This window comes from Crocuta crocuta, unplaced genomic scaffold, assembly GCF_008692635.1.
Source record: "Crocuta crocuta isolate KB4526 unplaced genomic scaffold, BGI_CrCroc_1.0 scaffold333, whole genome shotgun sequence".
Lineage (NCBI taxonomy): Eukaryota > Metazoa > Chordata > Mammalia > Carnivora > Hyaenidae > Crocuta > Crocuta crocuta.
In genome coordinates this window covers 3,305,610-3,333,555 of record NW_027532856.1, presented here as the reverse complement: position 1 = coordinate 3,333,555, position 27,946 = coordinate 3,305,610, and the positions used below count along the sequence as shown (strand labels likewise).

General features: G+C 35.6%; 1 protein-coding gene across 1 annotated transcript in view; it reads left to right on the top strand.

Moving 5' to 3' along the window:
* The window catches only part of VMP1 (vacuole membrane protein 1), a 130,388-nt gene that overhangs the window by 63,095 nt on the left and 39,347 nt on the right, over positions 1–27,946 (top strand). The window contains exon 7 of the mRNA XM_077745627.1: positions 7,257–7,388. Within this exon, the coding sequence (XP_077601753.1) occupies positions 7,257–7,388 (132 nt within the window). The remainder of the gene's footprint in view (positions 1–7,256; positions 7,389–27,946) is intronic.

The following is a 27,946-nucleotide window of genomic DNA, read 5'->3' as shown; positions in this document are numbered from 1 at the left end:
ATTAACTTATATGTTCCCAGTAACATTTTTCCCCTAACAGTGTCTTATAAAATAAAACATATGGAAGAGATCACTTAAAAATCTTAACTAGGGGCACCTGGGTGGCTCAAGTCGGTTAAGCGTCCAACTTCGGCTCAGGTCATGATCTCACGGTTCGTGGATTCAAGCCTCACATTGGGCTCTGTGCTGACAACTAGCTCAGAGCCTGCAGCCTGTTTCAGATTCTGTGTCCCCGTCTCTCTCTGACCCTCCCCTGCTCACGCTGTCTCTCTCCCTCAGAAATAAATAAAATATTTTAAAAAGTTAAAAGAAAATTTAAAATTTTTTTTAAAAAATCTTAACTAAAATGAACATGAATACCATGCCCATGGAAGAGGGAAAGTTTTCAAATACATTTATTTAAATGTTAACAAGTATGTTGTGTGTGTGTTTTTCAAACTATTGTATTTGTTTTTAACATAACTTATTTGTCAGTTATATATACTATAACTTAGTATGTTGTGCTTTAAAAGAATTATAGGGGAAATGCCATATTTTGAATTTGTGGAATATGAAAGACAGGAAAAATTGTCATATTTCCTGTTACTCTTTTATAAACACTGGAAACAAATTCATTGTACTAGTTGCATATGTTTTATAAATCTGACCACATTAGTCTTTTGATGAAAAATTGTTATTAAAATAACAGAAGATACTTGGAACGTGCTAGAAAAGAGACCACGTGTATGGATTTCAGTTTTCTGTTTTGCTTTTGTTCTTTCACAAATGATTTACGTGGCTGGATTAATGCTAATGCCAACAAAGAAAATCTTCCATTGCAGCTGGCAGTGATAACTGCCTCCTCCAACCCCATAGTTCATATTGTCTGAAGTGTTCATTTGGCCTGGCTCCATGCATGCCTTAAATTTAGTTAACTTGACTAGTGTAGTGGTTCACTTTCCCAAGTAAATTTTAAGCTCCTAAAAAATATAGACTGTACCTTAAATTTATTACCCTCACAGCAGTCAACATAGGCTTTGCACATAGTACAGGAATGTTGATTACTTCTGATTGATTGGCTGAGTGCTCTTCATATTTCCTTTTTTGAAATTGTCTTTTGTCACGTGTAAAGTGTAGTGCATATCAAGTTATATTTAAATTGGTTTCTACTCTCAATATTTATATGGAGAGTCCTTTCAACAAAAGGTGCTGGGAAAACCATATACACATTCAGAATAATGAATTTGGACCCTTACCTTATGTAAAAATTAACTCAAAATACATCAGAGACTTAAACTTATGAACTAAAACCATAAAACTCTTAGGGGAAAATGTAGAGACAAATCTGCATGGTGTCGAATTTGGCAATGGTTTCTTAAATAAGACACCCCAAAAACATAGGCAACAAGAAAAAATAGGTAAACTGAATTTCACTAAGATCAAAACCTCTTTTATGTCAAAAAAGACTTTCAAGAGAGTGAAAAGATAACCCACAGAATGCAAGGGGATGTTCATAAATTGTATATCTGATAAAGGTTTAATATCCAGAATGTTTGAAGAACTTCTGCAACTTAACAACCCAGCTTTAAAAACGAGCAAAGGAGTTCAATAGACTTTTCTCCAAAGAAGATATACAAATGGCCAATAAGTGCACAGATTCTTAACATCATTTAGTCATTGGGGAAGTGCAAATTCAAAGCACAAGGTTTTTTTTTAATAAAAGAAAACAAGTATCAGGATGTGGAGAAATTGGAACTCTTGTAGATGGTTGGGAATGTAAAGTGATTCAGCTGCGGGGTAAAAGAGTTTGGTGGATTCTCAAAAACTTAAACGTAGAATTACCATATGACCCTCCTCTAATTCCACTCCTATATAAATACCCACAAGAACTAAAAACTGGGACTCAGGTATAAGTATAGATACTTGTACTTCACTGTTCAGTAGTATTATCCACATTTTCAGGTTTTTAAAAAATGTTTATTTATTTATTTTGAGAGAGAGAGAGAACACAGGAGGTACTAGGGAGAATCCTAAGCAGGCTCCACGCTGTCCACGCAGAGCCCGACACTGGCTCAATCTCACCATGAGATCATGACCTGAGCAGAAATCAAGTACCGGACACTTAACTAACTGAGCTACCCAGGCGCTCCTCCACATTTTCAGAAAGGTGGAAACAACCGAGTGTCCCTCAACTGTTAATGGATAAAATGTGATATATACATATAATGGAATATTATCCATAAAAAAGAATGAAGTTCTGAATCATGCTACAATATGAACCTTAAAAACATGTTAAATGGAATAAGCTATTACATAGATGCTGTATGATTTTACTTATGTGAATCATCCAGAAGAGTCAAACTGGGGACACCTGAGTGGCTCAGTCAGTTAAGCATCCAACTCTTGATTTTGGCTCAGGTCATGATTTCACAGTTGATTGGATTGAGCCCCACATTGGGCTCCACTCTGACAATCCAGGCTTGCTTGGGATTCTCTCTCTTCTCTCAGCCCCTTCTCTGTGTGTTCATGCATGCTCTCTCTCTCTCTCAAAATAAATAAACTTTAAAAAAAGTATAAATAAAAATAAAATAGAAGAGTCAAATTCATAGAGGCAAGAAGTAGATTTGAAGTTACCAAGGTTGTGTGGAATGAGAAAGTTAATGCTTCATTGGTGCAGGGTTTCCATTTGGGTGATGAAATATATTGGAAATAGATAGTGATGGTGGTTGCACAACATTGTGAATGCAGTTAATGCCACTTAGTTTTATATTTTAAAATGGTTAATTGGGATACAGTCATAAAATGTCCATACTGCTGGGGTAGAAAAACCTTCATGGGGAGTATTTCAGCCTTGATTTTTGTAGTTTTACCCTTTCATAAATGAGATCCCATTTGTGTTCACACCCATATGTTTTGCTCAAGAGAATGCCTTGCTTGATTAAAAACTCATATTTTTTTTCATTTTTTAAAATGTTTTATTTCTGAGAGAGAGAGAGAGATAGCGTGAGCCGGGGAGAGTCAGAGAGAGAGGGAGACACAGAATCTGAAACAGGCTCCAGGCTCTGAGCTGGCAGTCAGCACAGAGCCCGACGTGGGGCTCGAACCCATGAACCATGAGATCATGACCTAAGCCAAAGTTGGACGCTTAAGTGACTGAGCCACCCAGGTGCCCCAAAAAACTTGTATCTTATTTGATGCTTTGGATTCTGTGTCTCCCTCTCTCTCTGCCCCTCCCCTGCTAGTGCTCTGTCTCTGTCTCTCTCAAAAATAAACATTAAAAAAAAAACCCTGAAAAACAAACTCTGATCTTATTTGAAATTTTTATCTAATTTGTACTTTGCAAAGTAATATGCCTTTACAGACTTCACTGTCACTATAAATGTACTGAATCAGTAAAATAATTAAAAGATGAAGTACATCCAATTATTGGATAAAGACCTTAGTTTAAACTTGCTTATACAGGTCTTTGGAGCATGCTAAAATGAATTGTTTGATATTGTTGATCATTAGTTACTTTTTTTCAATTTGTATCTTTTGATCTTCCATAATACGTGTCACTGGTGCAAAGCTTTACAAATTTTCTTTTCACTCACAAATTCCAGTAATAGTTATGATGCATCCAAGCACCAGAGATTCAGAGTGAGCAAAACTGAACAGTCTCATTGGAGCTTTACATTCCAGTGAGGGAAATAATTATGGAATAATGCATAAATAAGTATCATGGAAAAACTATAATAAATATGAAGGAGAAATCTGTATAACACAGAAATTTTCCCTAGTTTATGATTCAGGGAAGATTTCCATGAAGAAGCAATGTTTCAGTTGAGATCTAAGAATAATAAGGATTTGTGAAGTTGGACATCAGAGCAGGGTCGAGAGCATGTGTGATGACTTATATTTGTTAAGTTCATGGTTAAGGGGTGATTATTGTGATAACATATATATAATGCAAGTTTTACCATTTTAACCATTTTTAATTGCACAATTTATTGGCCTTAAGTATATTCACAATGTTATGTCATCATTGCCAGTATCTACTTCCAGAACTTTTTGTCATCCCAAATAGAAATTCTATACCCATTAAAACAATAACTCCAGAGCCCCTGGTAATCTCTTTTCTACTTTCTGCCTCTTTGTGTCTATTCTAGCTATCCTGTCTAAATGGAATCATATAATAACTTGTTTTATGCATAGAATGTCTGGCTTATTTTTATTTCACTTGGCATAATGTTTTCAAGTTTCACCCATGTTATAGCATGTGTTAGAACTTCATTCCTTCTTGAAGCCATTTTAAAACTGACCTCAAGGGAAACTGGAAGCAAATTTTCTCTATCCGCAAAACAGTCTTAATAATTTTACTAGAATTGGTGTAATTGTTTTTTAAACATTGCCGTAAGAACCCCGCATTTCTCAGTGGTTTCAAGCTTACCCTCCTAACTTGACTGCTTTTAATTTCTGGTTTATGTTTGTAATTGGAATATGTAGTAGAACACTTATTTTGTTTTAAAAAATTATTAATACATAGGTTATCAAAACTACCATAATATCTGAGAATCAGCATATATACAATTTTCTGCCCTCCAGATTTGTACTATTAAACTTATGATTCCCAACATGGAAAAGCAAAATTCTGCTGATTTGTTTGTGAATCCACTTGACAGACTTTTTAAAAGCATGAAAATACAGGATTTTCTCCTCCCCCAAATCTTTGAATATAATTGATACTCCAGGAAGATAGTTCCCTTTTGGTTTTGCATATTTTGTGTTAAAATCTCCAATTCAAGAAGCAGGGACTTCAAGGTAATCAACTTGCTTGACTAAGAACTACTTGTCTCTTTCTTTTGCAATAAGGAAACCATTATTTCTTCCCCTTAATTAAGCCTAGGCTGACAGTTTTTAGTGTTCCACAGTTCTGTTTTGGTTTTTTGTTTTGATTTTGCAAGAATTATAAAATTGTTTGGTAAGAATCATGAAATTGGGACTTCAGTACCTAACTTGAGATAACTAAATAAACTTTTGTGTCTAGAATATAATGTATTCTGGGGGACCTCTCTGGATGACTATATTGCTTTTTTATCTGTTTGTGTAAAAAACAATATTCACTCATGGTCACCATTCTTATTTCTTGCTAATGTGGGAAAACATGAGCAGAATTCAACTATAACAATAAATATGGTCATCCAAGTATAAGATAGTATGTAGCTCTTGATTTCATCTCAGCCCATTATTACTTCCTTTTTAACTTTAAGGAAACTTGTCATGAGTTTGAATCATATGATTGCTTTCAGAACTGTTGAACATTTGAGTTAAGGGTTTTAAGAGAAGTTCATATTTTGAATAAAATGTTGCAATTAACTTCCTACTTTTTGTAATGAATAAAATTTTTTAGGTACAGAGAATTGTATAATTAATTTATTATCACTCAAACTCAGTTAATATTAATTCTTGACTAGTACTGTTTTATCTGATCCCTCCTCTGTAGACTCTCCATTATCTTGAATCATATCCTAAATAACATATCACAGTTCATCTGCAAATATATCAATCATAGGACTTAAAAAAAATTATCACACCTAAGAGAAATTAGGAATAGGCTTTCTAGATCAGCTAAGCAGTTAATATTCAGATTTTTCTGACGGTGTTTCTTTGTCTTTTCAGATTTATTTATTGTTGAAACCGGGTTGTTTGTCAAATATAATTTCCCACAGTCTGGATTTTACTAATTATATCCCAGTTAGTATAGTTTAAATATGGTTATCTGTTCCCTGTTTCCTGTGAGTTGATAGTTAGACTGAGAGGCTTGAAAAAAAATTTTTTTTCTTGTCAAGAATACACTTGATAGTCTTGTGTATTTCTATCATGAGTTACAGTAATGTCCAATTGTCTTTCCTTTTGTGGTATTATCACCATTGTTATACAAGTCCATTATTTTATTAAGGATTATAAAATAGGAGTCCCAATCACAGCATTTTTTACTTTGGTTATTGACTGGAATAAAGGAGTTTTTATAAAGAAAAACTCCTTATCACCAATTTGGTTACCCCAAGTTATCTCTCATATAGGTAAGAGAGGATAAGTAATGGGTTTTTCCCCTTTATTTACCTGTTTTTTAAATAATAAGTTGGTTCTCTTAACATCCTCCAAAGTTGACTAACGTTAACTTTTTTTGTTTAGCAAAATATGATTTGTATTTAATACATATATCCTTTGATGTATATGTCTCTCCTCCCTCTCTCTCTCTCTCTCTCTCTCTTTTCATTCTTTAATTAAATATTAAAGCCCGATTCTTTTGACACTTAAGTATATTCTTTTTCAGAACTCTTGTTTCATATGTGGATAATGCAGTTTGATTTGGAAGTTGCTGATTCCACACATTGGAATATAACACTGTGAACATGAAATATTTAAATTTGTTAATGTTCTTTGGGGATTCTTTTCAAGGCATTTGCTTACAAAGTCATAGTACAGAGCAAATAGACCTAAAATTGCTTCTGAGAATTAACAAAACTTTTTCATTCACTATGACTCACGGCAGAGAAGATGGCTCAAAGTTGAGAATTTTCCTAGAGACTATATATCTTTTACATTATTATTTATTTTGTATTTAAGCCATTTAAGTCCAAACCAAGTTCCTGATTCTCTTACCTTTGTTTTCATCCTATGTCCTAAGTTGATTGAAAAAAAATTATCTTCAAAAACAAGAATCCACAAAGTGACTGAAACATGAGTCACTCAATGTCCTGAGGAAATAAACATTTTTCCTGTGGTGAAAATTTATCCATCCTAATGTTGAGTTTTCAAGGGGCTTCCTGACCACGATTTGTTAAAAGTTTTAACTCTGTACACACACACACACACACACAAATTATATTGGGATTAAAACAGCACCCTAAATACCAGAAGATTTCCTAGAAAATTTTATCTAAAAGTTGTATTAGTGAATACTCATTACCAAATCGTTTGAAAAAAAGGAAAAAAACTGACAGAAATCACAGACTATAAGTAGAAATGGTAGAGAACTTTCGTTAATTTAATGTCTGCAATGCACCATTAATTGTCTAAGACTTTAGTGTATATTATCTCACCCGGCTTTGCATCAGTCAGTATTAGGGCCAGGATTCACACTCATGTTCTCTTGATTGTGTAGTAATATGCTTTCCTCCCTAACACATGCATCTTAATGTGGTTTTGGTAATGTGGAAAAATATAGAGTTTAAGCTGTTTAGTAACCTTCTGTTGAGAGTGGAATCTGATGTGAATGTTTTGGTTGCACATAGGGCATCGGTACAGCAATTGGAGAGCTGCCGCCATATTTCATGGCCAGGGCAGCTCGCCTCTCAGGGGCCGAGCCAGATGATGAAGAGTATCAGGAATTCGAAGAAATGCTGGAACACGCAGAGACTGCACAGGTAAGAACAATAGAAAAAAAATAGAATACTTTAATTGTGCTTAACGGAGTTATGGCTAAGGTGAAATTGGTAATAGTTACTTTAAAGAAGAAAACTGCCAGCGTAAAAATAAATAATACATGAATTGGGATAGAATATTCAGAAAAGCTGAAATATAAAAGCAATTATAATCTTGATTTTAGAATAGAGAAATACAGAAAGTTCACAAGACAACTCAGACTAAGCTGAAACACCTTGCCAGAAACCAGGGTAAGTTGATGTTGCCAGTGAAGTTTAGAAGCGGTAACATTCTTTGTCCATTATGTTTTTAAGTATTACCAAGCAGACCACCAACTGAATAAGGGGGACAGATAGGTGGGTCAGGCTATGAATCCAAAGTTTCTAAGAATAATGTCAAAATAGTTTACCATGTTTAGAGGAAATTATTTGGGAACTCTTAAGAAAAGACAATTACAGGAGTGCCTGGGTGGATCGGTCAGTTAAGCATCCAACTTCAGCTCAGGTCATGATCTCATGGTCCATGGGTTCGAGCCCCATGTTGGGCTCTATGCTGACAGCTCAGAGTCTGGAGCCTGCTTCAGATTCTGTCTCTCTTTCTGCCACTCCCCCACTCATGCTCTCTGGCTCTCAAAATTAATAAACATGAAAGAAGAAAGAAAGGACAATTACAAGGGTGCCTGGCTGGCTCAGTCTCTAAAGCGTGCAACTTTTGATCTTGGGGTCATGAGTTTGAACCCCACTTTGGGCATAGAGATTACTTTAAATATATATATATTAAAGAAAAGAAAGAAAGGAATGGCAGTTACAATAAACTTACCCTTTAACAGTTGGAGGGAAGAAAGACTGAGGCCTTTATACCTGAGCATAAACTGTATATCAACCTATATCTTAATGTTACAAGATAGTTGTTTCATTCTTTGCAGGAAAATTCCTAAGAATATTGTTAACTGAGTCAGTTCTTAGGAATGACAGTAGAAATCAACATAGACAAAAATAAAAAGGATATAAAAAATTTTTGAAAGATTATCTATAAAATACATCTTCCTTCCTAGATTTATTTATTAACCTATGAAATGAAATTGTTTGGAAAATTGTCTTATTGTGTGTTTATAAGTGCATGTGCCCACATAAGTACACACACATATTTTTTTAATTAACTTAGTAGTCTGTGTTTATATTTAAAATCAGGAAAATTAACATTTTGAGACAAAACTTTTTATAATTCTTTTTATAATAAGAACAAATAGTAATTATGAATATAAACATTTATATAAAAGAAGTAATACATATTATATATGTACGTATAATTATTTTAAAAAATAGAAAGTAAACCACATTATGACCAAAAAAGCTATTACTTAAAACTAAAAATATGATCAGAAATAACACAAGTATTGTTGGGATGAGCACTGGGTGTTATATGGAAACCAACTTGACAATAAACTATGAAAGAAAAAAAAAAGAAATAACACAAGTATTTAAATGTTACCCCTAAAACAACCAATACTGAATCTATAATTTACTGTGGCTATTACAGAGAGTGGATTAAGTAAAAGCACATATTTAAACACAGAAAATCTAACAAAATTGTTTCATAAACATCTTCCTGGATTTCTTCATTATTCATGTGATCTGGTTTTCATAAGATAACGTAAATAAAATCTATGTCTCTCATAAATGAAGACCCATAAGAAAATTAATATATATATCTGAATAAATTTTTTAATTCCTTTCCCTAACATTATTTTGCTATTCTTTGACTTTCAAGTATATTTTCCTTGGTCTTTTTTTTTTTTTTTTAATTTAAATCCAAGTTAGTTAACATATAGTATAAAAATCATTTCAGGAATAGAATTTAGTGAATCATCACTTACATATAACACCCAGCACTCATCTGAACAAGTGTCCTCCTTATTTCCCCTCACCCCTTTACTCGTTTTCCCCCCAGCCAACACCCCACCAGCAACTCTCAGTTTGTTCTCTGTATTTAAGAGTCTCTATGGTTTGTCTCCCTCTCTGTTTTTATATTATTTTTGCTTCCCTTCCCTTATGTTCATCTGTTTTGTTAAATTCCACATGTTAGTGAAGACATATGATATTCATCTTTCTCTAATTTCACTTAGCATTAATACACCATGGTTCCATCCATGTTGCTGCAAATGGCAAGATTTCATTCTTTTTGATCACTGAGTAATATTCCATGGTGTGTGTGTGTGTGTGTGTGTGTGTGTGTGTGTATATATATAAAAGATACACCGTATCTTCTTTATCCATTCATCAGTCGACGGACATTTGGGCTCTTTCTATACTTTGGCTATTGTCAATAGCCCTTCTATAAACGTTGGGGTGCATGTGCCACTTGGAAACTGCACACCTGTATCCTTTGGATAAATACCTAGTTGTGCAGTTGTTGGGTTGTAGGGTANAGATCATGACCTAAGCGAAAGTCGGACGCTTAACCGACTAAGCCATCCAGGCGCCCCATCCTCCATACTATTTTCCAGAGTGGCTGCATCAGTTTGCATTCCCACCACCAGTGTAAAAAGGTTCATCTTTCTCCACATCCTTGCCACCATCTGTTGTTGCCTGAGTTGTTAATTTTAGCCATTCTGACAGGTGTGAGGTGGTATCTCACTGTGGTTTTGATTTGTATTTCCCTGATGATGAGTGATGTTCATCTTTTCATGTGTCATGAAACATCTGGATGTCTTCTTTGGAAAAGCATCTATTATGTCTTTTGCCCATTTCTTCACTGGATTATTTCTTTTTTGGGGTGTTGGGTTTGATAAGTTCTTTGTAGGTTTTGGATACTAACCCTTTACCTGATCTGTCGTTTGCAAATATCTTCTCCATGTCTTCAGTTGCCTTTTAGTTTTGCTGATTGTTTCATTTGCCATGTGGAAGCTTTTTATCTTGATGAGGCCCCAATAGTTCATTTTTACTTTTATTTCCCTTGCCTCTGGAGACATGTCAAGTAATAAGTTGCTGCAGCTGAGGTCAAAGAAGTTGTTGCTTGTTTTCTCCTCTAAGATTTTGATGGCTTCCTGTCTTATAATTAGGTCTTTCATCCATTTTGAGTTTATTTTTGAGTACACACACACTTTATGAGGGATATATTCTTATCTTTCTTCTCAGTGGAATCTGAGACCCAAAAAAAAACCATTAGCATAGAGGAGGGAAAACATATATCTTAATAACAGATGGGCTTTTTAAAAAGGCATTATTCAGTAGAAATCAACTAAGGTTAGTTATGGTTTTTAATTGAAGACAAAACTTTCGAATATGAATGTAGAATAGCCAAATAACCAAATATAAAACAAATGAATCAAAGAGCTATGAGCACACGTGGAAAGAGACAGGTTGGCCTTGGTATTTGCTTTGCCTTATCTGTCAACCAGATATTATGTCTCTTTTCCTCTCATCATAATGCTTATACTAATGCTAATAATTGTTACTAGTATAAACAACTTTTTAATTGTTTTTAATGTTTTTTAAAATCCAGTATCTAATCTGACTCTTCTGTTAACTGAAGTACTATAGGAAGGTACCATTCTTCTAATTTTATAGAAAACTTAAGATCTAGAAGTTGTTACATCCCTAATTTTACATACTTAGAAGTATAGCTAGACCCAGAACTCAGAATGCCAGCATCACTGGTATATCCAGCTGCTAAAACCATGTCCATCCATAGACTAGGCTGAGTATCTTCAGTAACAACAGCTGATACATCTGTAATTTGTAGCAATAATTAATATATGTCATTTAACATCTCGAAAACTCCCTTTTTTTGGTCTATATAAAGTCAGCAAGTTGATCCTAGAGTAAATCTAGGATGGCTTGCAGCTTTACATTTTTGTGCTGTAGATTGGATGCCAAACAGGTATAAGTATTATTCTCTGTTCAGTCAATTAATATACTGTCATTGTTTTCCCTTTTTTTTTAACTTTTTGTTTTGGAATTAATACTTTTTCATTTGCATAGTTTTTTCAATCTCTTCTCTCCCTTCTGCCAGCTCTGTAAAACGCTTTACTATATCACTTCCCACTTGGTAATACCTATAAAATATTATCAAATTTTCTTTCTTGGAATCATCACTCTGGAGCCCACCATCCTTCTACTGCAATCCTGCAATCTGAACTTGGTATTCTCTTGGATTCTCTTTGCACATTGATTCTTTTTTGNTCTTCTTCTTCTTCTTCTTCTTCTTCTTCTTCTTCTTCTTCTTCTTCTTCTTCTTTTTCTTCTTCTTCTTCTTTGTTTGTTTTTAAATAATCTCTACCCCTAGCTCATGAGATCAAGAGTCATATGCTCTACCGACTGAGCCAGCCAGGCACTCCTTGTCTTCTTTCTTGATTTACTCCCTATTTTGGTTGAACACATTCTACGATAGCTTCCTGAGAAAGAATGAGTAGATGGAAATGCTGAAAATGCTGTGCCTTCACTCACACTTAATCAATTAACTGAATATAGTATTTAAGTGGAAAATCATTTTTTAAATTTAGAATTTGGAAATCATTGCTCAATCATCTTTGGACCTCTGGTGTTGATATTGATGGGGCAAATGCCCTCCTGACACCTCTTCATAGGTAGTCTTTTTTGGTTGTTTTATTTTTTTATCCAGAAGCTGTTAGATTCATTATCCGAGGTATGGGTCTTTAAAAATCTATCCCGAAAAAAAAAATCTATCCTGTTAAGCACTTGGAAGCTTGTCAATCAAGAGTTCATTCATTTTGGGAAATGTTCTTGTATTTTTTTCTGTGTCAATTTATCCTCTTTTGTCTCTTTCTATTCTCATTATTTTGGTGTTGGGCCTCCAACAGTCATCATTTTAATTTTTTTGATCATTTTGCTCCTAATATTTATCACATTTTACTTTGTATGAATTTCCTCAACTTTATCTTCTAACTCTGATATTAAAATGTTTTTCCACTGCCATAGATGTATTTTCAAAAAGTGATTTGCATTATATTTCCAAGAAATGGTTTCTTATCTCTCTTAAGATAGTTTCTCCAGGTTTTTTTTTTCCTTTGTCCTACTTCCTGTTGGAAGCTTTCCTCCAAACCTGGTGATCCTTGTTTTTCTGTTTATATGTAAGAATGAGGCACATAAAAGCTGAGTGAGAGCTATATGTGTGGAAGAAAAGTTGTAGGAGTGTCAGGCCACCTTATTTATTAGAACCTCCTATATCAGTTTCTGTGGATCTTTCATTTGGGATAGTTCATTTTCTCTCCTGATGGATCCTCCAATTTCTTGCTTGAAGAATATAAACTTTGTTGCTAACATAGTAAAGCTAGGCTAGAGAAGGGGGTTTAGAGATCGCATGTAGACTTTCATTTAACTTGCTTTGTGTTCAGACTATGGATACCTGCACAAACGTGTTCTGAGCCCAGAACCTTTGCTTCACTTTGTCAGAGTATATATATCTGATGTCTTTTATGGGGCTAAGAGACAACATTGTCTGACTGTGCTAAGTAGGGACCTAGAATCTACTTCTTATACAGTCTCTTTAGTTTGGACCCTACCCCAGTCTCTTCTGCAGTTCAGCCGAAAATTCTTTTTGGAGTTCTGTAATACACATCACTTTGCTTCTCTTCTGTATCCTTTACTCTTTTTTCCATCTTCCCCTGTCTTCATTTATTGGTGCTGGTTTCATCAAAGACTGACTTCATGTTTCTATTTTTATTTTGGAGTATTCCACCTATCTATTGCTGAGCAATGAACCACCCCAATATTTAGTGGTTTAAAACAAGAACAGTCATTTATACTGTTCACAAATAGGAAATTTGCACAAAATGGCTTGACTATAAATTAGAGAATTTATTTTCAAGATGATTTACTTACATGAGTGATAAATTGATTCTGGCTCTTGTTGGCTTGGAGTTAAGTTTGACTGTTAGTTTGGGACCTCAAGTTACTTTTTTTTTTTTTATGTTTATTTATTTTGAGAGAGAGAGCAAGTGAGCAGGGTAGGGGGAGTGGAGAGAGAATCCCAAGCAGGCTCCATGCTGTCAGTGCAGAGCCTGACATGGGGCTCAAACACACAAACCATGAGATCATGACCTGAGCCAAAACCAAGAGTTGGATGCTTAGCCGACTAAGCCACCCAGGAGCCCCTTAAGTTACTCTCCTTGGCCTTCCTCATGACACCTGAGTTCCTAAAACACATGTTCTGTATGAATTCAGGTGGAAGCTGGAAGGTTTCTTATGACAAAACTTCAAAAATCCCAGTCACTTTGCCACATTTTGTGAGCCTACTGAGAAACTAAAGTAAGCCCAAACTCAAAGAGAGTGGAATTAGATTCAACCTCTCAGTGAGAGGAGTAAGCATGAATGTGTAGCCATTGCTAATCTACAACAGGGACAAAGGTTTTATTTGGTTATCTTGAAGTGGGAACCTTCCTGTAATAACATTTTTGATAGGATAGAACGTTGACAAACCAGAATTGCCTTATAGGAGGGGAAAGGGATGGTAAATTATTTTGAAATTACATAATGTGAGAATTTGTTAAAAAGAATTTAGACAGGGGTGCCTAGGTAGCTCAGTCAGTTAAGTGACTGACTCTTGGTTTCAGCTCAGGTCATGATCTCATGGTTCATGACTTCAAGCGCCACATCAGCCTCTGTGCTGATAGTGTAGAGCCTGCTTGGGATTCTCTCTCTACCCCTCCTACATCTCTCTCTGTTTCTCTCAAAATATATACATAAACTTTAAAAAGAAAAAAAAGAATTTGGACATATTACCTTGAAAGGGGGAAACGATGAACTTGTCAGATATGCAAAAAGTTGTCTCCTGTGGCAAGAGGATATAGTCATGCTGAGAAACTGTAGAGGTAAACTTCATCTTAGAATTAGTGAGTAGAGGGGCGCTTGGGTGGCTCAGTTGGTCAAGCGTCTGACTTCAACTCAGGTCATGATCTCAGGATTCGTGGGTTCAGGCCCCACACTGGGCTCTATGCTGACAGCTCAGAGCCTGGAACCTGCTTCCAATTCTGTGTCTCCCTCTCTCTCTCTGCCCCTCCCCTAATTGCAGTGTCTGTCTCTCTCTCTCAAAAATAAATATTTTTGAAAAAATAATTAGTAGGTAGAAGTTTTCTGAGACCTACAATGGCTCAATATTAAAACAAAAACAGGCACCTGGGTGGCTCATTCTTTTTTTTTTTTTTTCTTTTGAAAAGTTAATTTATTGGATGCTAGTTGGAATAGNTTAGCTGTTGTGGAGAGTGCTGCTATGAACATTGGGGTACATGTGCTCCTATGCATCAGCATTTCTGTATCTGGGTGGCTCATTCTTGATTAAGTGTCTGACTTCGGCTCAAGTCACGATCTCACAGGTCTTGAGTTCAAGTTCCTGAACAGGCTCTGTGCTGACAGCTCAGAGCCTGGAGCCTGCTTCAGATTCTGTGTCTCCCTCTCTCTCTGTCCCTCCCCTACTTACACTGTGTCTCTCTCTCTTTTTTTCTCTCTCTCTCAAAAATGAACTTAAAAAAAAATTCTTAAACAAAACAAAACCAACTTGCTATCAATTTTAATTGTGTATAAATGGAATTGCTATTTCAAAAGAATGAATGCCTTATCTTCCTGTGTGATATCTTTCATGAATCCATGCACATTTCCTGTGCTATGTAAAATATTAGCTAGATGACTCATTTCATTCTTTGCAAATTTTTTATTCTAGAATTATAAATAATACATTCTGTAAATTTGTTACCACCTAAAAGCTCAACTTCTGAAAACTCAGATCTTCTAGAATTTGATGAATTTATGCTTCATCTTGTATGTATGATTTGAGCTCTTGAAGGCTTTTGAGCCTTGAAGGCACTTAGTCTTTCTCTACCATTAGAGCAGTAATCTTTTTATTCATCCTTTATAGCCCTGATTATTTTCGTTACTTTTTGACTGGATTTTCTCTAATTCTGCTTTGTTTTGAGTTGTGGAAACCAGCCTGCACAGAGTACTTCTGATGGTTATGAGGTTTGCCTGTTTTTATCCTGTAAAGCCAATAACTACAATCACTATTTTAGGATAAACTCTTTATTTCTTATCCCTAATTTTATATTTGTTTATATTGAAAAATCGAGTAAGCAAAATGTGGGCGTTCTGTTTCATGTCCTTTAGTCAGAAATTATATATTCTTGGGGCGCCTGGGTGGCTTAGTCGGTTAAGCTTCCAACTTTTGCTTAGATCATGATCTCGCGGTTTGTGGGTTCGAGCCCCGCGTCAGGCTCTGTGCTGTCTGCCAGCGCAGAGCCTGGAGCCTGCTTCGGATTCTGTGTCTCCCTCTCTCTCTGACCCTCTCCTGCTCGCGCTGTCTCTCTCTCTCCTAGAAATAAATAAAACATTTAAAAAAATTTTTTAAAAAAGAAATTATATATTCTTCATTTTATTTTAAATTTTATTAACATTTTATTTATAATTTTTACCTAAAATTACAGTTATATGTACTATCAACCAATTATACAGTCAAACTAGAAAATAATTAAGTGAGGGGCGCCTGGGTGGCTTAGTCGGTTAAGTGTCCGACTTTCGCTTAGGTCCTGATCTCGCGGTTCGTGGGTTCGAGCCCCGCGTCAGGCTCTGTGCTGACTGCCAGCTCGGAGCCTGGAGCCTGTTTCAGTCTGTGACTCCCTCTCTCTCTGACCCTTCCCTACTCACGCTGCCTCTCTCCCTCTCCTGGAAATAAATAAAACATTAAAAAAAATTAAAAAAAAAAGAAAATAATTAAGTGAAGTAATATGATAAAAGACTAATTCATCTGACAACTATTTTCTAAGATGGATAAAATTCATAAGGGCCTTGAATTAAGTGTCATAATACAACTCTAAACTAGAGATATTTTTCCTGATTTGAACAGGAAACATACTCAAGAACACAGCCACTGAATCTCAGAGCCAGCTCCCAACCCAAGTTTCTGACATCAAGATTAGTGTTCTGCTTACTGTACTATAGTATAGCATAGCAAAATTTTCCTTTAGGTTAATGCAACAAAAAGTGAAGAACTAATTCAAATTTTTTTTTCATTCCCCTATATTTGATTTGATTTTTCTTTCTTTATGGCCTTTCATGCTTCTTTTTAAAAACCAGTTTTCATTACAATTCTGTGGCTTACTATATAGTGTATGTGGGTCTATTTATCCCAACTTACTTTTTCCCAGGTTTGAACAGGGGTTGTGTGAGGTTTTTAACTCTTACACATTTATTTTGTGGTTAGAGGGCTGGGGACAGAATAGTGGAGAGGGGACTGTTGCCAGTTTTCCACATTATAAATTATCTGAGTCTGCTATTTTAATTCATTATTCAAAGAAGAGTTTCTTACTATGGCTTAGCAAAAATAAGTTTTTGTTTTTGTTTGTTTTTGCTAACAGCATAGATTGTTACTATATCCAAGTAAGATCTGTTATACTCAGCTGTTTGTTTGTTTGTTTTAAATTTTTTTTTAACGTTTTATTTCTTTCTGAGAGAGAGTGAGAGACAGCGTGAGTAGAGGAGGGTCAGAGAGAGAGGGAGACACAGAATCTGAAACAGGCTCCAGGCTCTGAGCTGACTGTCAGCATAGAGCCTGATGCAGAGCTCGAACCCATGAACCATGAGATCATGACCTGAGCCGAAGTCAGATGCTTAACTGACTGAGCCACCCAGGCGCCCCTATACTCAGCTGTTTTGATACACTTTTATGACACATTCTTGTTTTGTTTTTTAAGATTTTTACTATGCAGATAAATTTATAACAACTTATGAGGATTTTTTTCATTTTTATTTCTAAATTGTAATCCTAAAAATATTTTTTATGTTGTCAGTGACAAATTTGTTTTAGGCTCTTTGCTTCTGTTATTTTTCCAGATTTGCATATTTTTAAGTTACATAAGTGCTTATAGTAATAGAATTGGAACATTCCAGAAGTATTAAAAGTAAAAAGGGAAAGCCCACATACCTACTTCCCAGAGTAGGAGAATAATCACCATATTCTAGACTGTTTTATTTGCATATGTAGCTTTTTAAAATAAAACCTAGAATCGTACCATAAATATTAGTCAACTTTTAAGTTCCTTTTTCACATGTATGTCATAGACATTTCATACTCATTTTTAAAATTGTGTTCTTCTTACGAAGTGACACAGGTCATTGTGGAATATTTGTGTATTTAAAAATAATTCCTCCATCTTCCAGTCTGTTTTTCTATAAACATCTATAAGAGTAAATCATATTTATTGTTTTGTGACTTGTTTTGAATATAAAAAAAATACCATGAACACTTTTCAGTCTCATTAAATATTTTCCACATCTTTGCTTTCTATAACAACTTTCTTTCTGGTTACAAAGTATGTTTATTGTGTAACATGTTAAAAATAGACAACTTCACCTAACTGGTTCATTTACCTGCTTGTTTTGTTTTGTTTTTGTATTTAGTGTATTTCTCCCTTTCTTATTGACTGACGTTTTTAAGGAGATTTCTTTTGTCATATGCTCCCAGTTTTATCCCATATTGTTTATTGTTTTTTTTATGTTTTACTTCTTATATAAAGAAGTTTACTTTTTTTAAATTTCCAGTATCTTAGACTTTTATGTTTGGATTAATGCCTAAAATTGTCTTACTGAACCCTTATGATTTATAGAGTAAATATTCAGCCATATTTCCTTTTAGGATTTTTATGGTTTCACCTTTAAATATTTAATCTATTAAAATATTTATACCTATCATGTAGTGTAAAAATCTAACTTACTCATCTTCAAGTAGCTATTTATGTATCATTCCAACACTTTTCCCAGTGATGTTAATATGTTAGTTTTGTCTTACACTTTGTTATTATTGGGTTTTATATTTTTGTTAATAGTTATTATTGGCATATAATAAAACAGATACTACGTTTTTATTATTTTTGGTAAGCTGTAACTTGACTGACATCTTTTTAGTTACATCTTATTGATTGTGATTTAAAAGTTTTTATAGTAATCAGCTTCATAAGGATCCAAAAGTTTATCTGACTTTGGTGGTAGAATTTCCTCACAGAAACATGTACTATATAAAACCCCCAATTTGATAAAAGCATAAAAATATAGAAAAGTTGGATCAACTCTAGCTAAAACAGGAAATTAAGCAAAATGAATAATATGAGTGGGTATTTAAATTTTAAGATTGCCTGTGACTGAGGTAGAAAATGGGTTTGTTACTCTTTAAGGTAAAGCCCTTTGATAGAATAAAGTTATCAGCAGAAAGAATGGAAAAAAATACTTGGCTCCCCTTGCTTTATCATGTGCTCTCCAACTAGGTTAAAGGGTATATATGCTTTATTATATTAGGTAGCAATTTTACAGCTAAGTATTGGCTTAAATTCTAGTTTTGACTAATGATTGGATTTTGTACTACAGATATTTTGAGGGGAATAAGAGATTATTAATACATTTATTTGAATTCTGATTCCTTATGGTACCTAATTTATTTTCATGAGTCCAGTACGGAGATTAGGCAGTATTTTTCCACTAAACTGACTTCCTTTTGTTCTTGGCTTTCTGTCATGTTTTCACTAAATGTCTGTGGGAGGTAGACATGAATAAATGTAGCTTCCTATGACCTTGAACAATTGTAGCATAATTTATAAATTTAAGTCTAGGTAGCTGTTTATGGACTATTTCATGCAAGGTTTAATTATTCCCTTTATGATGTTCTTTTTCTTCTTTGTTCCCGATTTCTGTTAATGATGTCACCATCCTCATAATCACTTGGGTTCAAAGTGAGTCATCTGACTCCCTCCTTGCTTCCCATATCAAGGCCTGTTGACTCTATCCCCTCAGTATCTTCATATGTGCCCTCTCGGGTTCAAATCTTTACTGCTTCTTCCCTGAACATTTCCAGTGACTTCCTATTAAGTCTCCTCTTTACTAGTTTCCTCCCCCCCCCAATCTATTTATGCACAACACAACAAAAATAGTTTTCTGAAAAAATAACTTTGGTCATGACACTTTCCTTATTCAAAAATCTTTTAATCCCCTGGACGTGTTTCTTGCTGTAACTTTCTTGTGTCACTTTTTACTTTCTTTAAAAAAAAATTTAATGTTTATTTATCTTGGCGGGGGCGGGGGGCAGAGAGAGGGGAGACACAGAATCCAAAGTAGCCTCCAGGCTCTGACCTGTCAAGCACAGAGCCCAATGCGGGGCTCAAACTCATGAACTGTGACATCATGACCTAAGCTGAAGTAAGTCCTACGCTTAACCAACTGAGCCATCCAGGCGCACCTACTTTCTTTTAAAACTAATTGTAGGGGCACCTTGGTGGCTCAGTCCGCTGAGCGTCTGCCTCTTGATTTTGGCTCAGGTCATGATCCCAGGGTGGTGGGATATTGAGCCTCACATTAGGCTCTGCACTGAGTGTAGAGCCTACTTGAGATTTCTCTCTCTCTCTCTCTCTCTCTATCTCTCTCTCTGTCTCTCTCTCTCTCTCTCTGCCCCCTCCCCCCGACACATGCTCTCTCTCTCTCTAAAGTAAAGAAAGAAAGTAAAACTACATATGGGTTTTTTGGGGTACCTGACTAGCTCAGGCTGTAGAGCCTGTGACTCTTGATTTCAGGGTGGTGAGTTTGAGTCCCAGGTAGAGGTTAGAGTTTGCTTTTAAAAAATTAAATAAAATAAAAAGTATTTTTTTAAAATAAAACTATGGAGTTGTTTTATCTCTCTCAGGAGTCTGTAAATTCCTTGAGAGGAGACCACAAAAATTATTTTCAACACCTTCCTGGTCTTGCACATACTACTCATGCAGTAGATACTTTGAATAAACTAATAAATATCAAGAGAGAAAATGTAGATGCCATGAAACATGTTCACTTAATATCCAATCTTATTCCACTACAAAGTAAAGTGTAAACTGAGAGTGAGTATTAAAGATAACATAGAAAACATCAGTAAGTTGAGGCGCCTGGGTGGCTCAGTCATTGACTTCAGATCAGGTCATGATCTCGCGGTTCATGAGTTTGAGCCCCGCATTGGGCTCTGTGCTGACAGCTGAGAGCCTGGAGCCTGCTTCAGATTCTGTGTTTCCCTCTCTTTTCCCCTCCGCTGTTCACACTCTGTGTCTCCCTCTGTCTCAAAACTAAATAAACATTAAAAAAAAAAACCAGTAAGTTAAATGACTTATAATTTTTAAGTTCACATTTAGTAAAACAGCATTTGTAAAATCTTGTATTTTAGAAATGAAGTTTCTTCTGGCAACTTGTTTATTCGGTAAGCTGCATAGCCAAAGAAAAGGGGAAAATTAAAAACATTAGGAATAAAAAAGTTTGAAAAATGAAGTAACTTATTCACTTGATGTATCATAAAAGATTAGAGCAGCCAGTGTTATTGAAGTAATGGGAAATGGGAGCATGGGGGTGGTTGTGGTATTTTTGTGTTTAAAGCTTACACAATAGAGTAGGAATGTTGTACATATTTACTTGGAAGAATATGGTTTGAATAAGTTTGCTTTCCTAAACACCATCTGTCCAAGTGACCTAGCTACTTGGATTCTTTTTCACAAAATACTAGGTTGCTGACTATGTGAAATTTACTGTTTCTGTTATTCCTATAGGAAATTGAGAATTAAAGCAGAAGTAAGCAATTTAAATTTCTTAAAACTTTATCTTTTAAAAGAATGCAGGTTTTTCCTCCATATTTATGTTGATTAGCTTGCCTTTCTGTTGAGTGTAAGTCATTGAGTGTGTATACCATCTTATAGTAAGTATTTCCTCAAAGGCGAATTTATAGTTTCTGGATTTAATCTTATTTTAAGGGAGCATGTTTTTAGCTTCTGTTTAGGACTGCAATATCTAAACTAATAGTTGCCATTTAATCTGATTTATTGTAGCTAAATCCCCAAATTAAGTTTAAATACTAATATCTTTTACTAGTTGGTATTTAATATATTCAAAGCCCAAAAAACTTTTTTTTTAGCTTAATGAGATACTTTTCCTATTTAGAAATTTCAGATTATTTATTTTATTAGTGAAAACACATAACGCAAAAAGTTCATCAGTTGTAATGATGGTTTTCATCCTTCTGGCCAGTACATTTTCTCTTAATGTAGTAGAATATATTATCTAGCAGACACCCCCTAAAGTGCAAGATGATAATCGAAGGTTCTTTTCCCATTCTTTTGGTAATGATAGAATATGTGTTTGAACATTTGAGTTTAGAGACTATGGGAAAACATTTAATAATGATTATTTATACACTCACTAAAGTGCTTTAACATTCTTTTGATGCAATTCTCTGTTAAGCACATTTTCCTGTGAAGTGTTTACGGTTGCCCATACCGTGTCAATGCCTGCTGGTTTTTCCCCTTGTGAATGTCTGTTCCTTTACATACAGAGATTTATGAAAGAGTTCATGGTGCAGATGATCTGAAACCCAACAGGACTATTTTCGTATAATTGAGTGCCAGTTGAACACACTGGGTGTCAGTTGTTGCTGGGACCTGTTTTTGACTCTGTTGAACCTTTACTGGCTGTGGTTTGTCTGGCCATCACATGACTTCTCTGAAAATTCCCCCTCCCCTTCATTTCCAGTAAACTGTTTGAGTAGGAGTGAGTCAGAGTGAAACCAGCTTCCCTGTAACCACAGGGCTTGTTAAAGAATTTGTCAACGTGGACTCCAGGGGGTTTGCATTAAGCTTTGCAGTAACTGCTATGGTTTGTGTTGCGTCAGGCCTTCCACAGAAAAGCTTCCTGCTCTCAAGATCTTTCCCTTGTTTGCAAAGGGTTAAACTGATAAACTTTACCATAATGAACATTGGAGACACATGTTAAACACATTTCTTTATTGTTTAAAGGCCTGTCAGAGCTACCAGGGCTTACTGTAGTTTCTCTTTTCAGAATCAACCACACCCAATAACGTTTAGTTTTTGAAAAGACAGGCCTGCTAGATCTTCTTTCAGAGCTGGCTCATGATTTTACCACAAAGTACCATCAAGATTAAGCAATTTTAAGTGGTCTCTTTTGAAGGATTCTGTTGCGACTACTAGGACATTTAGCTTTAGTACACAAAGGTCACTTGCACTAGGGTCAGCAACAAAAGGTAGCACTTGAAATAGTTCTGCAGTTGTAGTTTCTAAGCACACACACTTACTGTGTTTTGTGGTGGAATTCTTAATGCCTCATTTTATTTACTTTCTCAGGAAACTTTATCTTGAACACTTTTCTTGGCACCCGACTCCCAGACTTGTAATCCTTCTTTGTTTTACCGAGTTTTCTCAATTTCTTTAAGCCATTTTTATAATAGTATTAACTAACTGAACAGTTAAGAGTTGCAGCATGATGCAAGCTGTTGAATGAATGGCGACTGGGAAACTTATTTACTCGTTGTGCATTCCTGAATCCATTTGTTTTTACATATGCATTTCTGCATTTAACCATGTCATCTTGCCAGACTTTTCTTTAAAAAGAAAATTTAATGAATACATTTAAATCCAACCTCATAAAAAATCATTTTTAGTTTGCTTAACTTTTTTTGGTAACAAAATAAATTGAGGGAAAACAAGTGGTAGATTTTTGAGCTAGTTGTTCCTCTCAGGAAAGAATACAGGATACTGAAAGTTTAAAATTGTTCCTATTCTAGCAATGCTCACTAACTCTCAATGATCAAATTAAAATAGAAAAAAAAAGTTATTTTGATGAAGCAGCAATTGTAACTGAAACTAGATTTTAAAGTGAAAAGAGGTTTAATGCAGGCTAGTTACTAGCAAAGTGCAGTACGTTATAAATGTTTAAGATTTTTCTTGTTAGTTTGCTTTGGACATTGGAGTAGAATATAGTTGTTTTTTTTTTTTTATGTCTGCTTTGCTCTTTTCATTTGCACACCCATTTACAATACGGAAAAAAAATAGCAATGGGTAAGGCATTAGGTTACTTTTGTTAAACTAATTTAAAGATTTTTTTTTTTTCAGATTATGTTTTAAACAACTTTTGTAATATGCCTTTGTAAAGGCCCCTTTCATTGAAATGTGGACCAACTGACTATGTATGCTCTTGAGTACTTTTTTGCTCTTGAGTGTGCAAATCAGCAACATATAAATACAGACCCGCCCTCTGTCATACCTGCTGAGTACTCCCAGGAGTCTTGGCCCAAATCAGAGTTTAATCAAAGACATGGACAGTAGAATAACTATTATGCTCGTTTCCTATTATAAAAAGTGTTTTGGGGGCGCCTGGACGGCTTAGACGCTTAAGCATCCAACTTCAGCTCAGGTCATGATCTCACAGTTCATGGTTCAAGCCCTGCATCAGACTTTGTGTTAACAGCTCAGAGCCTGGAGCCTGCTTCAGATTCTGTGTCTCCCTCTCTGCCCCTCCCCTGCTCATGCTCTGTCTCTCAGGGGAAAAAAAAAAAATGAATAAACATTTTTTACAAGAGTGTTTTTGTTTCTAATTAGCCAAGGTGTTTGTTTTTCATAATTAATATGTAGTTCTCCCTTGTTGAGTATTTAAGCAAATTTCTCCTGATAGAACAGTAGTAGAGTGTTCTTCCATTTTCTTGTCTTGGAAGTGTAGAAACCAGACTATAATGCCTTTAAACTCAAGTATTAGAGATACCAGAAAGTGAGCATGATCATTAATTCAGTGCTCTCCTCAAAAGTACGCATGTACTCTAGACTTCTTTGTCTCCTTCCCTGATAGGGGTCTGCATCAGCTGATTAATCAAAACATATAAAAACTTATATGTTTACTATTTATTAAGGTAAAGACTTCAGTAAGTTTACAGCCTGTGATTTAAAGCAATGCTTCAGGTGCCTGGCTGGCTCAGTCAGTAGAGCATGCAATTCTTGATCCTGGGGTTGTGAGTTCAAGCCCCATGTTAGGTTAGGTTTAAGATTACTTAAAAATAAAACCTAGGGGTGCCTGACTGGCTCAGTCAGTTAAGCATCTGACTTTGGCTCAGGTTATGATCTTGCAGTTTATGGGTTTGAAATTGGGCTCACTGCTGTCAGTGCAGAACCCACTTCAGATCTTCTGTCTGCCTCTCTCTCTGCCCCTCCCCTGCTCTCTAAAAAATAAACAAACATTTTAAATAAATAAATAAATAAAAATATTTTAAAAATAAAGCTATGCTTCCATTTGTTGGTTTTAAATTTGCCTCTGTCACATTGTAAAGGACGCCACCCTCATTCTAGCATTGTAAGATTTTTTTTAACTTCCCCTTTCCTTTTTTCATAATTTTATAGATTTCAGTTGGTTCCCTTTTCACCCTCTCTAGAGAAAGTAATCATTTACTGTTTATGTTTAACAGCCCCCTAAAAGTCTTCCATCCATTTTATTTTCATGGCTCTTTATCTGATTCTTTATATCTTTCCTAACAGGAAGTTATCAGATCTGCACATGATTTTCCAAAGTTATTACTATACTTGTGTTTTTCAGATTTCTACAGCTATAGTCCTATTTGGCAGTCCATTTTGCTGATGTTTTTAATAAATTGTTTTCTTCAATAAAACATTTACTTGGGAGACTACTCCCAGTTCCCTTTTCTTTGTTCACATTATAAAACTTTTATAACCCATCATTTTATATTTAATCTTTTTTTTTTAAGTTTATTTATTTATTTTGATAGTTACAGAGACAGCACAAGTGAGGTAGGGGGCAGAGAGAGAGGGAGAGAGAGAGACTCCCAAGCAGGCCCCACACTTCCAGCAGAGCCCAACGCGAGACCCAAACCCATGAACTGCGAGTTCATGACCCAAGCTGAAACCAAGAGTTGGACACCCAACCGATTGAGCCACCCAGGCACCCCACCCATCATTTTATATTTAAATAATTTTTCCCTAAATGTGTTATTTTACTGTTGTCTACACTGCCATGTTTCTTCTTATTTGCTCTAGGTTACATGATCTTTCAACTTACTGTCATAAATTTGGCATTTACTACTTTAATATTTTAATTGCAGCTGTAGATTTGGAACTTAAACTCTATTATTTGTAACCAAAATACAATCAATTATAAAGTGCTAAAAACGAAGGGTGATTTTTCCACCCCAGCATCAAACTAAGACTTGGTAAATACCCTTTCTGGTGAGACATGAGGTGATCACATGAGGAGATATTGGCTTCAGACAGGAAAAAGAAAGAAGAAAAGAAAAATGCATGAGTTGTATAATGTGTCATTTCTAATAAATCTTGTGTGCTCAGATATTTTCCCTGAGTATCTAGAGCACTGTTGTTCTTCTTGAACTACAGAGTCTGTTTTATAAGAGTGGATGCCTGTCTGCCTTCCTAAGAATTACTATGTGGATTCTTTTTTTTTTTTTTTTTAAGTTTGTTATTTTTAAGTAATCTCTACGCCCCACATGGGGCTTGAACCCACAACCATGAGATCAAGAGTCTCACACTCTTATGATTAAGCCAGCCCAAGCACCACCTTTTTAAAAAGTTTTTGTTTAGGGCCACCTGGGTGGCTGTGTCCGATAAGCATCTGACTTCAGGTCATGATTTCAGGTTTCATGGGTTCAAGCCCAGGTGTTACGGGTTCAAGCAGAGCATCAAGCTTCATGCTGATAGCACAGAGCCTGCTTGGGATTCTCTCTCTCCCTCACTCTGACCCTTCCCCAGTCTTTCTCTCTGTCTGTCTCAAAATAAATAAACTTAAAGTTTTTATTTAAATTCCAGTTAGTTAACACACAGTGTAATACTAGTTTTGGGTATACAATATAGTGACAGTTACTAGGTCATATAACTTGTCTATCTATAATTTTCCCCATAATCAGTTTTCTTTCTTATCATAGGGATAGATACTACCATTACCATTTTATAGAAAACGTGAAGAAACTGTGGCTCAGAGAACTTCAAAGACAGTATAATCAGTGCTGTATCATTTTGAGGTCACAGGAAGTCTGTAGAATTGGTGTTTGTATTAGTTTCTCTAAGTACTTTTTTCATCTTTTTTCCCTCTTGTTCACTCTTGCATTGTAGGTTTCCTGAGTCATTCATTATCTCTTGCTTTTTCTACCAATTACTATCCCCCTCCCGTATATAAACTAAATTTTCACAATATGCAATCTAATAAAAGTGCCCTAAGTAATATGATTATGGGGGGCACCTGGGTGGCTCAGTTGGTTGAGCCATTCACGGACTGTGAGTAGCTTAAGTCATGCACTTGCAATCGCAGTCCGAGAGTTCAAGATCCACATCAGGCTCTGTGCTGATGGTGCAGAGTCTGCTTGGGATTCTCTCTCCCCTCTCTCTCTGACCCTTCCTCTGTTCTCTCACTTTCTCTCTCTCTTCAAAAATAAACATTTTTAAAATGGTTTTTTTTAATGTTTATTTATTTTGAGAAAAAGAGAGAGTGAGCATGGGGGAGGGGCACACAGGATTCCAGCTGGGCTCTGTGCTGACAGCAGAGATCCCAGTGTGGTGCTTGAACCCACAAAGCAAACTGAACTGCAAGATCATACATTACCTGAGCCAAAGCTGAGAGTCAGATTCCCAGCCAACTGATCCATCCAGGTGTCCCCCCCACACATTTTCCTTATTAATCCATCAGTGGACACTTAAGTTGTTTCCATGTCTTAACTGTTATAAATAATGCTGCAATAAACCTGGGAGATGCGGATATCATCTCAGGATACTGATTGTTTCCTTTGGATCAATACCCTGAAGTGGAATTGGTAGATCATGTTGTTCTATTTTTAATTTTTTAAGAACTTCCATACTGGCTATACCAATTTACATTCCCCCAAACAATGTGCACAGGCTCCCTCTACACCACATCTTCACTGACACTATCTCTTGTCTTGTTGATAATAGGGCTTTCTGGGGCACGTGGTTGACTCAGTCTGTAGAACATGCAACTCTTAATCTCAAAGACATGAGTTTGAGCCCCATGTTTGGCGTGGAGCCTACTTAAATACATACATACATACACACACACACACACACACACACACACACACACATATTTCTAACATTTGTGGGTTGATATCTCATTGGGGTTTTGATTTGCCTTTTTCTGATAATTAGTGATGCTAACTACCTTTTTATGTACTGTTGGCCATCGATAGGTTATCTTTGGAAAATATATCTATTCAGATCCTCTGCAAATTTTTTTTAATGTTTGTTTTTGAGAGAGGAGTCACAGAGTACGAGTGGGGGAGGGACAGAGAGAAAGGGAGACACAGAGTCTGAAGCAGGCTCCAAGCTCTGAGCTGTCAGCACAGAGCCCGACCCGGGGCTCAAACCCACAAACCATGAGATCATGCATGACCTGAAACGAAGTCAGAAGCTTAACTAACTGAGCCACCCAGGTGCCCCCTGCCTATTTTCTTAATCAGATTTTTTTCTCTTAAATGGTAGGAATTCCTTGTATATTTTGGATATTAACCCCTTATCAGATATAGGATTCATGAATATTTTCTCCCATTGAGTAGGTTACCTTTTCATTTTTGTTGATGGTTTCCTTTGCTTTATGGAATCTGTTTAGTTTGATCTAATCCCACGTATTTTTGCTTTTGTCGCCTTTGCTGTGGTGTCCTATCCAAAACAATTGCTAGGAACAGTGTTAAGGAGCTTATGTTTTCCTCTAGGTGTTTTCTGGTTTTGGATCCTTTATTCAGG